The sequence below is a fragment of the Trypanosoma cruzi genome, genomic scaffold (assembly GCF_000209065.1).
Source record: "Trypanosoma cruzi strain CL Brener 1047053517147 genomic scaffold, whole genome shotgun sequence".
Lineage (NCBI taxonomy): Eukaryota > Euglenozoa > Kinetoplastea > Trypanosomatida > Trypanosomatidae > Trypanosoma > Trypanosoma cruzi.
In genome coordinates, this window is record NW_001849487.1 from 121,285 (window position 1) to 135,034 (window position 13,750).

Here is a 13,750-nt window from a genome sequence, read left to right on the forward strand (position 1 = left end):
GCGCATCCTGCTCCCACGACGGCAAACTTCCCCGCCCCTCTCAACACAAAACACTTCTCGTCCTTGTCGTACCGCGCCTCCGAATTCAACGGGACACCTTCCGCTATAAGTTCCCGGTGGGCAATTGTGCCAATGACACGACAGGTGTCCACATCATCTAATATTGCCTCCTGCATCTCCTTCGTCCCATGCTTCGCAATCATCGCCGCAAATGTGAAATGGTCAGCAGCAATTAATGCCAATGAAGTGCTACATGATGCTAGCACATCAAAGAACGCAGAAAACAACCGGGGAGTTGATTTCACTTGTGCAAACGAAAGCAATTGCTTTTTGGCCACAGCTCGGAGGAGTTGCACGCTACGTTGAGGCGAATTCTCCTGCATCCATGTTTCTTCTGTCCGACCAACAAAATTGGACGGTTTTTTGGCAAGCACTTCAAGCAAAGCTGCCCGAACCTCTTCTCTATAATCGATATCCTCCCCCTCACATATAAAACGAAATGTAGGCTCCTCAAACGCGTGCTCCATGCTATACAGATTCCTCGATGGATTGAACTCCAGTCGAAGTGGGAAAGAACGATAAAATAATCGTCCCTGTATGCATATTGGACCGGCCAACATGCCACAACTAGCAAAAGGAAAAACGATTGCGGCTTTTGTAGGGCGCTGTGCAGAGACAGCAGTGCCGACTCGTGAAGCACCACGAAAAACCATCCCAGCGGCCATCCAATGACACACAATTTATCTGCTTTATCCAATAGCCTCTGTTAGAATATATACATATATATATATACAATAATAAATGGGAAATAGGAAAAGAAAAAAAATAAACACGCACTCCGTCGTTGGCCTAACAAAGAGTGAAAGAAGGTAACGAGGGAAAAATGTTGCGGTATAACGAGACGGATAACCTCCGCATTCCCCCCACCCCCACCCCCCATCAATTTCAAGAAGGCTGTCTAACAATTTAATTAAAATAGGGAGGTAATGGGGCAAATTACGGTCAACTTTTCATTTTAAAATTTTTTGCCTACTTCTTCGTCGTCGTCTCCTTTTCTTTCCTCTCTCCTACACGGTATCCTCCCATTTCCCCCTTCTGCAAGAAAACGGGGCCTCTTACCCAATTCCCGTGTAATGATCCATTCATTTCAACTTGTATCCATTTCATACCACTCGGAGTTCGTCGCCCAATCCTCAGATGTAAGACGCGGATGTGGAACAGAAACATCACCCTTCGTGGCATTATGTGGGTTCAGCTGCACCGCGGGAAGTTGTTTGGGCTGTTGGATGTGTTTCGTACTAGTGCGTCCACCAATTAACAAAACCGAACGTGCATCAAGAACCACCAGCCCCGCATTTTCTTTCACACTACGCACGCGAACAAAAAGTGTTGAGCCGAATAGCTGTTCCACACGCCCTGTTTGCCCAACCAAGTGGTAAGGCGTGTTGGGGCTAGTTTGAATGATCACCTCCGCTCCGCGAGTGACAATGTTGTTTAGTCTATCCGTGGTTTGGCGTGGACTTGCGACTGCAGCTTTGATTTGCATGGGAGACAAGTAACGTGTCTCACTGCGATCCGTTAAGACGCAAATATCATTACGGTTAATACGAACAATACAGCCCACTGAGGAGGTGTCGGCCAACATCACTAAATCAAACAGCCTCCACGAGCCAGATGTGTGCCCAAAGGAGCCAATCAAGTTGCTCTGGTGGCAGTCGCTGGCACACACCGTCAACTCACGGGAAGCGGTGGCCCTATCAGAAAAAATGTACAGAACATCCCCGGATGACTTCACCACCGTGCCACTTTCCCCGGCCCGTTCTCCACTGCTAACTATAACATGCGTGCCTAAAGCAAAGTGTTTCACGCAGGCCGCAAGCTCAACACGAACTTTTATTGGTTCCTTCCTCCCAGGGACAGGGCACGAGAGGGAAACCGTATTGGTATCTAAAAATATGTTTTCAATGGTGCCCACAGTCTCTCGCAGCTGTCCCGACACCACCCGCACAGTATTACCAATGCGCAAATCCGCTCCTTGATGACCGACCGAGGCAAACCGTGCAACAGCCTCACGCACGCGTTCTCGATCGTTGTTAAAAAAGAGGGCGATCTCCTCCACGGTTGGATTTTCCATTTTTGTGCCGCTGATAACCATGCGGGAAGAGACAGTCTTTAAAAGATAACCCTCCTTGTCAAAAGTCAAATCTCCCCAGCGGTAGAAATCGCCCCGCTCCTGCACATACGCTGCAAGAGTTGGAACAAAAAATCTTGGCGGCAGGCGTATTTCAATTTTTTTAAATGGTTTACCGACAAAATCCTCACGCGGTACAACTTTCACAGTCACTTGATTACTGATGGGGTGAACCTCAACCACCTGGGCCAGATCAAGGCGGTACTGTCGCTGTCGCAGCCGAACAAAAGAACCAACACGTAACTTCTCAGGAGAGGGCCGTCGCTCCATCATCTGCATTAATTCAGATGGATTTACAAGAGTAATTTTGTAGCGGAATAGCCCATCCAAACCGTTCAATGCGTTCTCAACAAAAACTTTGCGGTGTGCCTCAATGTAGATGTACTCCTTTACGTGATCCAGGCAAAAGACGGAGATGATGCCCAGGTCAACCTTCCGCTTTTCGTAGTTCCTCCCAATCCGATACGCGTAGCACTTATTTACAATCCGAGCTACAAGCAGACGAGCCATTCGCGGTCGACAATTCACGGCAAACACTCTCGGGTCCGTGTCCTGTGGCAAAAGATGAGATGTGTACCGTAATGAAGACATGTTCCCCTTGCCAAGACCAGCCAATAACAATGCTTCCGTCTTTCCTCCCTCCTTCTTGCTGGCACGGTGACGCTCTTCAATAGCGCGTGCAAGCTCCTCACTGGTCATGTTCTCCTCTCCCTCGCGAAAGATATGAGTTTTACGCGGCTCGTATGTCGGAATCCCTCCAACGTAATCGCCATCCTCATCCTCCTCGTCACTTCCCACAATAAAGTCGTCACCCTCAGATTCCGAATCACCGCTTTCTGCTGCATCAATGACGTATTTGGAACGTTTCCTCGGTGTTTCATTATTATCGTCTTCACTTTCATTATTCTCTTCAATTTCAGACGATTTAGGGTGGTTTTTTTCGTGACGTAACCGCTTGCCCTTCCGCTTGTGTTTTTTTTTGCTTCCAACATCCTTGCCGTCCAACTCTGCAGAAGTGGCACTCCGCGGCAGTGCTGCGACGAGCGGCGACGTCACGTCAAGCAGTTCATCATCCCCAAGAAGGTCTGCAAGCTCACTTACATTTAATTCTTCCGCCATGTCTACAATAACTTCCACAAATATATATATATATTTATATATATTATTATTATTATTTCTTTTTTTTTTTTTTTTTTGAAGAATAAAGTTTTTTTGGGAAAAGACAAAAAAAAAAAAAAAAAAACTCTATAAGATGCACATTTTCGTCATGACGTATCGCCACCACCGCCAGCAGCACCACTGCCTCCTCCTTTCTTTTTCTCTCCCCACATCTTTCAGTCATTCTTGTTTCTTCAGATCCAACACCCAACAGGCTTGTGTATTCTTTCTTGTTTTTTTTTGTCTGCTTTTTTTCCCTCCTTTAGCGTTTGCATATGCTTTACAAAAAGGACGGCAGGACAAAGGAAAAAAATATATATATATATATATATATATATATATATAATAAGGAGTCTCTAGTGTACATCCTTTTGCTGCTGCCAGTCTCCACATACCAGGCAATTCCTCCCTGACAAACACCGGAGTCAGCAAGCCCTCTGGTCTTCTCCATCCACTTTCCCAAAGGGCATTTTACCTGCAGCCAGTGGACATTTCACAGGTGAATTTCACCCAATAAACCAACTCCACATCCTCGATAAAACTTCCCCGCCCAACGTCCCCCCTGAGCATCAACGTAAACTCCAAATCCATGCATCCTATTATTTTCCCACTGCCCTTCGTAGCGAGAACCATCGGGCCAATTGTAAGTACCTGTCCCACAAAATTCATTGGCGCGCATACCGCCGGTGTATGTGGCCCCACTAGGAAACTGCAGGACACCCTCCCCGCACATAGCGCCTTCAATCCAGTTACCGTCGTATATTGTGCCACCCGCGTCCTTAAAAATCCCTTTCCCATGTTGAATTGGAACAATTTGGGGCATCACCTCCGGAGGCGGCTGCCCACGCAGAGTGGAAGCAGGAGCGGGTGTCGGCATACCGAGAGGTAATTCAACAGGAATCTCACGACGAGTCACCCTCCCTTCATACACACTGCCGTCATCACAGTGAAAAATGCTGATTTCCTCCTCCTCACGAGCTTCATCTTTTTTCTTTCGCATCCTATCATTTTCTTTCTGCATGGCCAAGAATACTTTTCAGTCTCGCCCTAACGAACAAAAAAAAAGTACGCTTCTTAATGGACTGTTACGCCGATGTCTAGATTAATGGCTGCATTAAAATTCAGAAACACAAGAAAAAAAAAAAAAGCAAAAGAAAAGGTTGTGTCTTTATGTTGAAAAATAAAAATTTAAAATTTAAAAAGAGAGGCATATCCAATAAAAAAAGTAAACGATAAATGGAAAAAAAAAATGCACGTGCATGCCTGTTAGAAAAGAAACAAAATTTCAGAAAAAAAATATCTTCGACAGCAGATTTAAATTTTCCGCCTCTTAAGTTGTTTCATGCTTTTCTTCCATCGATAGCTCATTCAAGTTTACATGTACACATTCTACCGTTTGTCGTTGCTGTTGTTTTTACTTCGCATTCTTTTATTTTCCTTCATTTTGCAAGTAAACCCTCTTATTTCGTTCGTGTCCCTGATTTTGTACATGTGTCTCTGTTCCCAAGGGCAATTTGTCACGCATCGCATGTATCAGTCGTATCGTTTACTGAAAGGTAAAAAATGTGGTGTGCGAGCTCACACGAAAGCGCACAAGAAAAAGCAACAAAATTGCAGACAATATGAAATGTATTATAAATACCATTGAAATAAAAGGAAAGAGAAAAAGAAAAATAAGGCAAGGCCACAATACTACATGGATTGCCGCAAAAGTGGAATTGCGTTCCCGCCTCAGTATTAGGCCAATAGAAACAACATCCGGGCCAAGTGCCGCAAGGCAACAAACGGCAGACATCAATGGACTTGTAGGCGTGGTCGTCACGCCAGTGGCCGTCACCGCTATATCGGCTAATAATAGAGCAAGAAACAACACAAAGACGGTATGTGGGGGCTGTGGAAGTGTTGTCCCTACCACCAGAAAAAACTTTTTCGAATGGGAGGGAGAGCTAGAGGCGGCAGGAGCTGTTCCACAGTTGAGGCTGGATTCTAGGGGCATCGCAGGTGTACTATCCCGCGGCTGAGCACAACCAGAAAGCACCTTCACTTTTTGACATGAAGCCTGTGGCGCTGAAACCTTTCTAGCGACGTACCGAGGGGCCAATATTACTCCATCTTCCTGCTTGGTGTCGTAGAGAAGAATAGAGATGTTTTCTAGGTGCATTGCATCTTCATAAAGACATTGTTCCTCTGAATTTGTATACCCCGGATATAAGGACCGCCAACGGTAAGTACCTACCACGCGCCAGTCACTCTCAGATATCATTTTACCACTTCTGCACTTGAAAATTATTGTGACTAGTGCGATGGAAGCGGGTAGCACACCAACCTATGACCTTCCACTTTTTACCTAATCTCCCTCCGGGCACAAGAATGGTGTGCAAAAAAAAAATAAAATAAAATAAAATAAAATATCAAGAACAAAAAAATGCAACCGATACTCCTTCCTTTTGTTATTCGAGCAATTGGAGAAAAGATTTCACACTTTCTACCCCTCCTCTTTTTTTGTTTTGTTTTTGTTTTTGGTTGTTCTTTTCCGTGTCAGAAACGCGAGAAACGATCCTCTTGATAGTCGAAATAGCAACCCCCTAACTCACACAGATATAGTCTCTGTTTTTTTTTTTTTTTTGCTTACAAATAAGAAAAGCCATGGCACCATCAGAGTCTGCAAAAAAGCAAGGAGAGAATGCAAAAAAAAAACACCAAGCTTCACTCTGCCGTATTACAAGAAATCGCACCAAACCTACTTTCTACCTTCTTCAAAAAAAAACTTTTAAACTGCAGGATGATAACGGTCATGTTATCGGTTCCAGCGCCTGTCGATACCTTCGACAAACAAGCATCCATAAGCCGCTCACATGCTAATGAAAGGTCACTGTGATCTGCCACTTCACTCCGAACAATCTCAACAGCTTTCTCATTCGTCAACATATCCCACACACCATCGCACGCAATGATGACAAACTCATCTTGTGGGGTCAGCTCCAGATGAACCACATCTGGAATCGCTGTCACCGCCTGTGCCTCAGGAGGTAAATCACTGTCTTTAAAAGCAAAGTCACCAAAGGCACGACTTAGGGACAAAACGCCATTGACACGACCATTGTGAATATATCCCCCTGCCCTCAAGACGCGCTCCCTTTCTCTCGGTAAATTCGGCTTATGATCTTCACTCAGCGGAATAGCAGTTCCATCTCGACATAAAACTGCACGGGAATCACCAACATTACCGCAGTAAAGATGGTTCTCAACTATTAACACACAGTTACCTGTACATCCGCTCATTTCATTTGGCGAACTCCTCTGCATCGCCAAATCACCAGCGATAAATCCATCATGAATAGCTTTTTCCATATTTCCCTCACCAAATGCTTCCATGGATGTAATCCATTCCAGGATACGTATAGCAGAAGTTTGAGAAGTTTTACTCCCGCAGTGTCCATCAAATACTGCCGCTATCGCACCGTCTTCAGAAGCCATGTGAGATGGCAACCCTGGTAAAGAAAGATGAATAGTGTGGGCATCTTCCATGGTGCTTCGCCATCCCTGCATACTGCTAGCACCAACCCGAAGTTTGTCATCCTCCATCAAGATGGAATACTTATCCTGAACAGGGGTGTACAACATTGTTTGGGTATTCCCACGAAATGATGCTAAAGGCTTCATTAGTACTAATTTACTTTGCCACCCTCGAGACCAAAAAAAAATCATTAAAAAGGAATATTGAAGTAGGCAAAGAAGCTCATTCAATAAAAAAAAAAGGTTTTCCTTCGAGAAAAACGGTAATTTTCTTTTTTTTTTTTTTTTTTTTTTTAGTATATGGGCTTCTTTGAAATCTCTTTTCTACATCTACTCCACTCAACAGTGAGTCGGATGAGGTAGTCTTTTTTTTTTTTTTTTTTTTTTTTTTTTTTTTTTTTTTTGGAGGTCCCCCTTCCCGTTACTTTATTATTATTATTATTATTATTGATTCAGATAAATAAAACTACTTCTTACCTCCTTTAGCGGCGTTAAATTTGAAAAAGATAATATCACCGTCCTGAACTTCATAATTACGTCCTTCTTGGTGTTGTTTACCAGCTTCACGGCATGCAGCCTCATTTTCAAGCTTGTCATAGTCCTCCCAATGAATTACTTCAGCACAAATAAATCCCTTTTCCATGTCACTGTGAATTTTACCAGCTGCTTGAGGAGCCTTGGTGCCACGCTGAATTGTCCAGCACTTCACCTCGTCCGATCCCGCAGTAAAGTAGTGAATCAAATTAATAGCATGATAAGCGGTGGTGACAATCTTGTGCACCTGGGACTTTGTTTTATTCGCTGTACAGTATTCCTCTGTTTCCTCTGGAGACATATTGAGAAATTTGGCTTCCATCTCTGCTGAAACCGGGATAAGTGGTTCGCCAGTGTGCTGATCTATCCACTCTTTGAGCTTAACAAGCCATTTGCCCCTTTGTCGAATAAAGTCCTTTTCTGACATGTTGGCCAAAAAAATAGCTGGTTTCGCTGTTAAAAGCTGTAGTGTGTTGAGAAAATCAATTTCCTTACCGTTCCATTGGCAACACCGAATCTGTTCACCATTTTCTAGGTGTTCTTTCAGTTTCATAAGAACCTCTAAATCAAATTTCTTGCTTTTGTCGATCCCCCGATTAACTATGGGTGTTATCTTGTCAATTAACCCATTGACCACTTGTAAGTCCTTCATAACCAACTCTGAGAAAATAATCTCTAGGTCACGGATAGGATCCAAATCACCTTCCACGTGTGTAATCTCAACTTCCTCAAAGACACGAATCATGTGGATAATTCCATCACATTCATTAATGTGAGATAAGAAAGCGTTGCCAAGCCCTTCACCGTTGCTGGCTCCACGCACCAACCCTGCAATATCCCGAATGTGAACTTGTGTAGGTACAATAGATGCAGGTTTATTGATTTTCACCAATTTTTCAAATCGATCGTCAGGAATGTTAATATCCGCGGTGTTGGGATCAATGGTGCAAAATGGCCGATTTTCCGCGGGAACACCTTTTTTAGATAGAACGTTGAAAAATGTGGACTTGCCAACATTAGGAAGCCCAACAATCCCAACCTTCAAGTTACTTCCAGGTCGGCCCAGCAAAATCGTGCGGGGCGGTTGTGACTTCTCATCCTTCTTCTTGGGAGGCATGGTATTCCTTTAAAACAAAAAGTTTCCTTTGTTTTCTACTATAAGATGATAAACGACAAAAAATATAAAAGTAGGCATATAAGATTATTTCATCTTAGTCTCATATTTCTATTTTTATTATTATTATTTTTTGTTGTTGTTGTTGTTTATTTTACTTATTTTTTTAATGATGCTTAATAGTAATTAAGAATGAAAAACTGAGGTAATACTGATAATAATTCAAAGTGAAAAGTGGGTATTCGACATTTCATCTATGACCCCTTGCACTTCAGTTGCCACACTATTTCTGCTGGTGTCATCAGGAACTGAATGACCCTCATTATTCTCCTTAATTGAGTGGTAGCTACAGGCACAACGATTGCTTTGTATAAGCTGCTTCAATTCATTCAATTCCATTTCCTTACGGGAAATAATTGTCTCATTTTCTACAAGGGCCTCCGCCAAAACGTCGTTGATGTCCTCTGTATCAATTACTGCAGCTACAGCACCAGAAGTTGAAATTGTATTCGTGCTCTCCATTATCGAATCACCATGATTCTTTAAATATTCTTTGATCTCGCTGTTGCTCTCCTTCAATTTTTTCACGTGTCTTTCCATAACCTCTATTTCATTAAGAATCAGTTCAAGCTGGAGCTTACTTGCATCAAGGTCGAATGTTCTTCCTCGACTAGAGGTAGTGGAGCCTCTAAGCATGTAAACGCCTGGAAGGACCATTTCCCCCCAATCATTCTTGACTCGCTCCCTCATATCCCTAATGTATACAATAATAATAATAATAATAATAAGAAATCCAAATAGAAAAAAAAAGAAAAAGAAGATAAAAAAAAAAAAAAAAAACGTGTTCACTCAAAACAAAATTTTCTTATTTTCTTCTTTATGATTTTTTTAATTATTTCCTTATTTATAATTTTCATTATTATTATTTCTCCTTTTCCCCTGGAAAAAAGTTAAAGGTGTAAGAAAAACAATTTGGCACCTTTACACTTTAGATCGATTCTTTTACACAAAACAACAATGACGCATTATGGATTGCAGTCCATATTAATTCCGCAAACCTCCAAAGTGGTTCACGCCCCCATTGTTCCAATTGGGCAGCATAATTGATGTGGTTTCCCGTGTCTCTCCCCTCTAGCTCAATTTTACAACGAGAAAAGTCAAAAAAAAAGGCTCCCGTTGTATTTTTACTCACGTCAAAGCAGTTCATCTGTGAAAAAGTGTCCGGTGAAACCCCTGAACTTGAGGCGTAAGAAAGCAATGTAAACCGTATAACATGGACAAGATCTCGAAGATATATGTTTTTCTCAGGATGAATCAGATACCGATAATGTAAATACTCTGCAAAAAAAGCTTCATATGCACCAAAAGAATCCTGATACGCAGAAAATCCACGCAAAACAATAAAGGCGATACGAAAAGCCTCTTCACAACTTCTTATAATTGCGCTGAGAGCAAAGGGATTCGGGATGGGAACAAATACAGTTGCAATATTCCCTTTTCCATAAATCCAAATGCGTTCATCGTTCAAATTAACAATCCTACTAACTTCTCCAATATGATCAAAAACGTTTTCTGTCTCACACTCCACCGATTTCGTCCATAAGATAAACTCACACAAGCTGTGAAATGGCGTAGCACCTGTTACCAATTGAACGTCACCACTGTGATTTAATGATAGACGCTCTAGGGGCACTACATCTAATTCAAATAAAACCTTTTTTAAACCCGATCCAATTACCCGTTGTGATGCAAGAAAACAAATTTGCAAAGACCGTAGCAATTTCACAAATGCCTCCAATTCACCGTCCTCTATGAGAAGTGAGCATGAAAAAAGTACAAACTTTCCCTTTCGGGCATGAGCGTCAAGCAATAGGAGCCGTGCTTCAAGGGACAAGGAAATCGGCAGCAAAACCGCATGGTCAAAAACTGTTATATTATCAAAAAACTCGGAAGAAGCATGACCACCATAAACCATATCACCGTGTGTAATCTTCGGGATAAAAAGAAGTCTTTTCTGTTGAACGGCCGTCTTTACCAAAAGATGCGCCAAATCCAAACAACATCTTTCACTGAATGACCTATTTCTCTTTAACATCAACTCTATGAGTTGCAAAATGCTCCTTTTTTCCAAAGGAATCTTCGTCTGAAGGAGATTTTCGCAATTAAAAAAACCTCTAATCCATTGCTTTATCTCCGCCAAGGCATGTAATATATTTCTCTGAAGAAGAAAATGATGCCTCTCTTCTTCGGAAAATTTTCTCAGTTTTAAAAAAACCCTGCATGCTAACAAAGAGCCCAAAATATCCGATGAATCACCAAGGTGAGAACCCTTTATTGTCCCAGTAACTAGAAGAGCAACAGTGGCAACTCGCAGCCCCCTTTTTATTTGTGACTTTGTGCTCAGTCCTAAGTTTTTTATCAAGCAAATCACTTCTGCCGGACTGTTACACAAAGCTCCTGAAAGATTCCAACACAAGGCTCTTTTTTTTCGGCACATCCTCTCATAGCATTGTTCAATCAGTGATATCAATGCATCACAGTCCATTATACCCCAAAACAAACATTTCCCTTTCTGTTTCCTTTTTTCCTATCCTCGCAGAAAAAAGTGCCAAAAAAATAGCAGACGCAAAAATATTCGGATACTCCATATACAATCATTTTCCCTTCACCACTCCTACAAAAAAATATATAAATAAATAAAATCACGCATAAAAATCCCCAAAAAAAAACTACAATGACATTATTAAAAAGCAGAAAATTTTTAAAAAATTAAAAATCAATTTTATTAAAAAAAAAAAAAAACAATCACGAAACAACAAAGAGAACTCTCACATAACAGAGCAAAATAATAATAATAAACATACAAGAATATAGTGCTCAAAATGAAAAATGACACGGAAAAGTCTCAAAACCCGCGAACAAACAACAAAAAATTCCAACAGCGAAAACGCTGCGCAACAAAGAGGAAACCCTGCTCAATACGGCACCGCCCCGGAAGGTTGCTTCTGACCCCTTGCCCGCCAAGCGCCGCCACCAAACCAGTCAACATCTTCGGAAAGCGGTCGCGCCCCCGAAAGCGCAACCGTCCTGGCGCAAACGCGTGCGGCCGCGGCGGGGCAGCTTCTTTGAGCGCCGCAAGCGGCAAAGGGACCCGCGCATCACGAAGACAAGCGGAAGAGCCGCCGGCAGCGAGGCGAAAAAACGCGCTGACACGCTGCGAGCCCGAGAAGAAAAAAGCGGTTGCGGCGGGTGGCCGTCGTGCTTCGCGAAGGGCAGGCGCCCGGCTTTTCCCCCCAGCGCCCCACGATAAACGTCGCGATGGCCCCCGCGATCTCGCACATGGTCGGGATCCGAAACGCCATTATCCACGACTAGGCGAATGATGGCCGGAGGGGCCTGGCTCAGCCGGCCACCCCAACGTGGTGCCAGGGTCTAGTACTCTTTGCTAGAGAGGAAGCTAAGCGCCTGCTGCCCATCCGCTGCACGCGGAGAGGCAGTAGACGCCGCTCAAACGGGTCGGAAGGGCACCAGATGGAGCCATGTACATGGCTGCCCGCGGAGCGGTATTTCCATCCGCTGCTGAATTCCATCGGCGCTTATCAGCGCTATACATACTGTTTGCGTGCCGTATGTGACGCGCAACGACAAAAGCTACTGCGAAGCGGAGACATTGAGCAGAACCCAGGCCCCATAGCAGTACTCCAGATGAACGTTTCTTGCCTCACGCCGTCAAAACTCGCAACATTAATGGCGCAAGGAGCAGACATAATAGCCATCCAGGAGACCTGGAAGTCGTCGGAGCAGATCGCCAGCATGCACACTGGAGATTATGTGCTCTATGCACAGTCGCGCATCGGCAAGGGAGGCGGTGTGGCGGTGCTGGTGCGGAAAACTCTCCGCTCCAAGCGTATACCCCTCACCATCCCCCAGCATGACACCAGCCTTGAAGTGGTGGTGGTCCAGGTTGCTCTGGACCAGAACCGTGATCTTATCGTAGCGAGTGCCTATATGAGACCACCACCGCAAGTAACGCAATCCTTCAGGCGGTTAGTAAACTGCCTTCCAGCCTCGTCGCCGCTCCTGCTGTGCGGGGATTTCAACATGCATCACCCACAGTGGGAGCCATTCTTGGAGTCTTCTCCAAGCGAGGTTGCCGCAGAATTTTTAGAACTGTGCACGGATGCGGGACTCACCTTGGTTAACACCCCTGGTGAGATCACGTATGCTCGTGGCACAAGAGAACGATCCTGTATCGATCTGACATGGTCAAAGCATTTGACTGTGTCAGATTGGTCAGCTTCTGTGTCGCCGCTTAGTGATCATTATATGCTAACATTCACGCTGCATCAGGCATTTAAGGATACCATACCTTCGGCACCCCCTTCGGCACCTAAGACATTCTACAGTTGGGGGAAGTGTAAATGGGATTTATTCATCAAGGACTTCGACGCACAACTTCCGGCATATGAATATAAAAAGCAGTCCACCGGCATTAAAGCTTTCACGAGAGCGCTTATAACTTCGTATCGACGCAATTGCTCCCGCGGCATGCGCAAGGATGGTCCCAGGCTTTGGGACGACACTCTCATGGAGGCAGAGCGGATTGCTACCGACAGCAAGGCCCGCTATCTACAGTTACCGACGCCCGACCGTGAGGCTGAAATGCAACGGACAAGTCAATTCCTCCTCCTACTCCGAGAGCGCCTGCGCAACACGTATCTACGTCGCATCAGCAAGCTAAATCCAGGCGAACCACTCGCATGGAAATACATTTCCGGACGAAAAAAGGCATCACTTCCATCTCCTACATCATTGTTGTTGGGAGATGGTCAACACACTTACAAAACAGCAAGGAGGGCAGTGAATGCTCTCAATCGCATCTTTTTTCCACTTCACCCCTCTCACAAGGCAGTAAGGTTTTCCAAAGGCATCAAAAGACAGAACCCATCTTTGGGCATTGTTTCTTCTTCTCTTTTTGGGCAGCAGAACAACTACGAGTCTGCCGCTACATCTACTTCAGTTTCTTCATTCTCATCTAGTTCAGAGCCACAGGATAAAAACGAAGCTGCCACCACATCTGGTTTAGTTGCTCATCTTCACTCCCCTCTTGATGCACCTTTTAATCGTACGGAACTGCTTGCTGCGATACGTAATACGCCGTATGGCAAGGCCCCCGGACCGGATGAAGTCTACAGTGAGGCACTACGACATATTTCGTCAAAGTGTCTATCGATTCC

At 44.1% G+C, this 13,750-nt stretch overlaps 8 protein-coding genes across 8 annotated transcripts, besides 19 other annotated features; all 8 read right to left on the reverse strand.

The window, feature by feature from the left end:
• On the reverse strand, positions 1–725 carry Tc00.1047053511625.4 (hypothetical protein, conserved; the record flags this gene model as incomplete). Its single annotated transcript, XM_808410.1, has 1 exon — positions 1–725. A coding segment is annotated over one exon (725 nt), but the record flags the coding sequence as incomplete, so codon positions are not given.
• Positions 1–10,358: a sequence feature (heterozygous, Esmeraldo-like haplotype).
• Positions 1,148–3,310, reverse strand: Tc00.1047053511625.10 (transcription initiation protein, putative; the record flags this gene model as incomplete). The annotated part of the gene is made up of 1 exon (XM_808398.1): positions 1,148–3,310. One exon carries the CDS (start codon positions 3,308–3,310, stop codon positions 1,148–1,150), a length of 2,163 nt encoding a protein of 720 aa, XP_813491.1.
• Positions 3,331–3,354: a microsatellite.
• Positions 3,355–3,387: a sequence feature (AT_rich).
• Positions 3,409–3,434: a microsatellite.
• Positions 3,662–3,694: a microsatellite.
• Positions 3,843–4,370, reverse strand: Tc00.1047053511625.20 (hypothetical protein, conserved; the record flags this gene model as incomplete). Its single annotated transcript, XM_808399.1, has 1 exon — positions 3,843–4,370. The coding sequence occupies one exon, from the start codon at positions 4,368–4,370 to the stop codon at positions 3,843–3,845; it is 528 nt and encodes a 175-aa protein (XP_813492.1).
• Positions 4,526–4,551: a sequence feature (AT_rich).
• Tc00.1047053511625.30 (hypothetical protein, conserved) lies at positions 4,896–5,612 on the reverse strand (the record flags this gene model as incomplete). The annotated part of the gene is made up of 1 exon (XM_808400.1): positions 4,896–5,612. One exon carries the CDS (start codon positions 5,610–5,612, stop codon positions 4,896–4,898), a length of 717 nt encoding a protein of 238 aa, XP_813493.1.
• Positions 5,730–5,760: a microsatellite.
• Positions 6,056–7,057, reverse strand: Tc00.1047053511625.40 (protein phosphatase 2C, putative; the record flags this gene model as incomplete). The annotated part of the gene is made up of 1 exon (XM_808401.1): positions 6,056–7,057. The coding sequence occupies one exon, from the start codon at positions 7,055–7,057 to the stop codon at positions 6,056–6,058; it is 1,002 nt and encodes a 333-aa protein (XP_813494.1).
• Positions 7,133–7,160: a microsatellite.
• Positions 7,231–7,269: a microsatellite.
• Positions 7,292–7,314: a microsatellite.
• Tc00.1047053511625.50 (GTP-binding protein, putative) lies at positions 7,332–8,516 on the reverse strand (the record flags this gene model as incomplete). Its single annotated transcript, XM_808402.1, has 1 exon — positions 7,332–8,516. One exon carries the CDS (start codon positions 8,514–8,516, stop codon positions 7,332–7,334), a length of 1,185 nt encoding a protein of 394 aa, XP_813495.1.
• Positions 8,620–8,682: a sequence feature (T-rich).
• Tc00.1047053511625.60 (hypothetical protein, conserved) lies at positions 8,736–9,263 on the reverse strand (the record flags this gene model as incomplete). The annotated part of the gene is made up of 1 exon (XM_808403.1): positions 8,736–9,263. One exon carries the CDS (start codon positions 9,261–9,263, stop codon positions 8,736–8,738), a length of 528 nt encoding a protein of 175 aa, XP_813496.1.
• Positions 9,279–9,301: a microsatellite.
• Positions 9,315–9,353: a microsatellite.
• Positions 9,396–9,441: a sequence feature (AT_rich).
• On the reverse strand, positions 9,502–11,058 carry Tc00.1047053511625.74 (hypothetical protein, conserved; the record flags this gene model as incomplete). The annotated part of the gene is made up of 1 exon (XM_808409.1): positions 9,502–11,058. One exon carries the CDS (start codon positions 11,056–11,058, stop codon positions 9,502–9,504), a length of 1,557 nt encoding a protein of 518 aa, XP_813502.1.
• Positions 10,359–12,037: a sequence feature (haploid, Esmeraldo-like haplotype).
• Positions 11,192–11,216: a sequence feature (AT_rich).
• Positions 11,268–11,315: a sequence feature (AT_rich).
• Positions 11,908–13,750: part of a mobile genetic element that runs on past the window's edge.
• Positions 12,038–13,750: part of a sequence feature (areas not merged during assembly with more than two copies in the genome that could not be assigned to a particular haplotype) that runs on past the window's edge.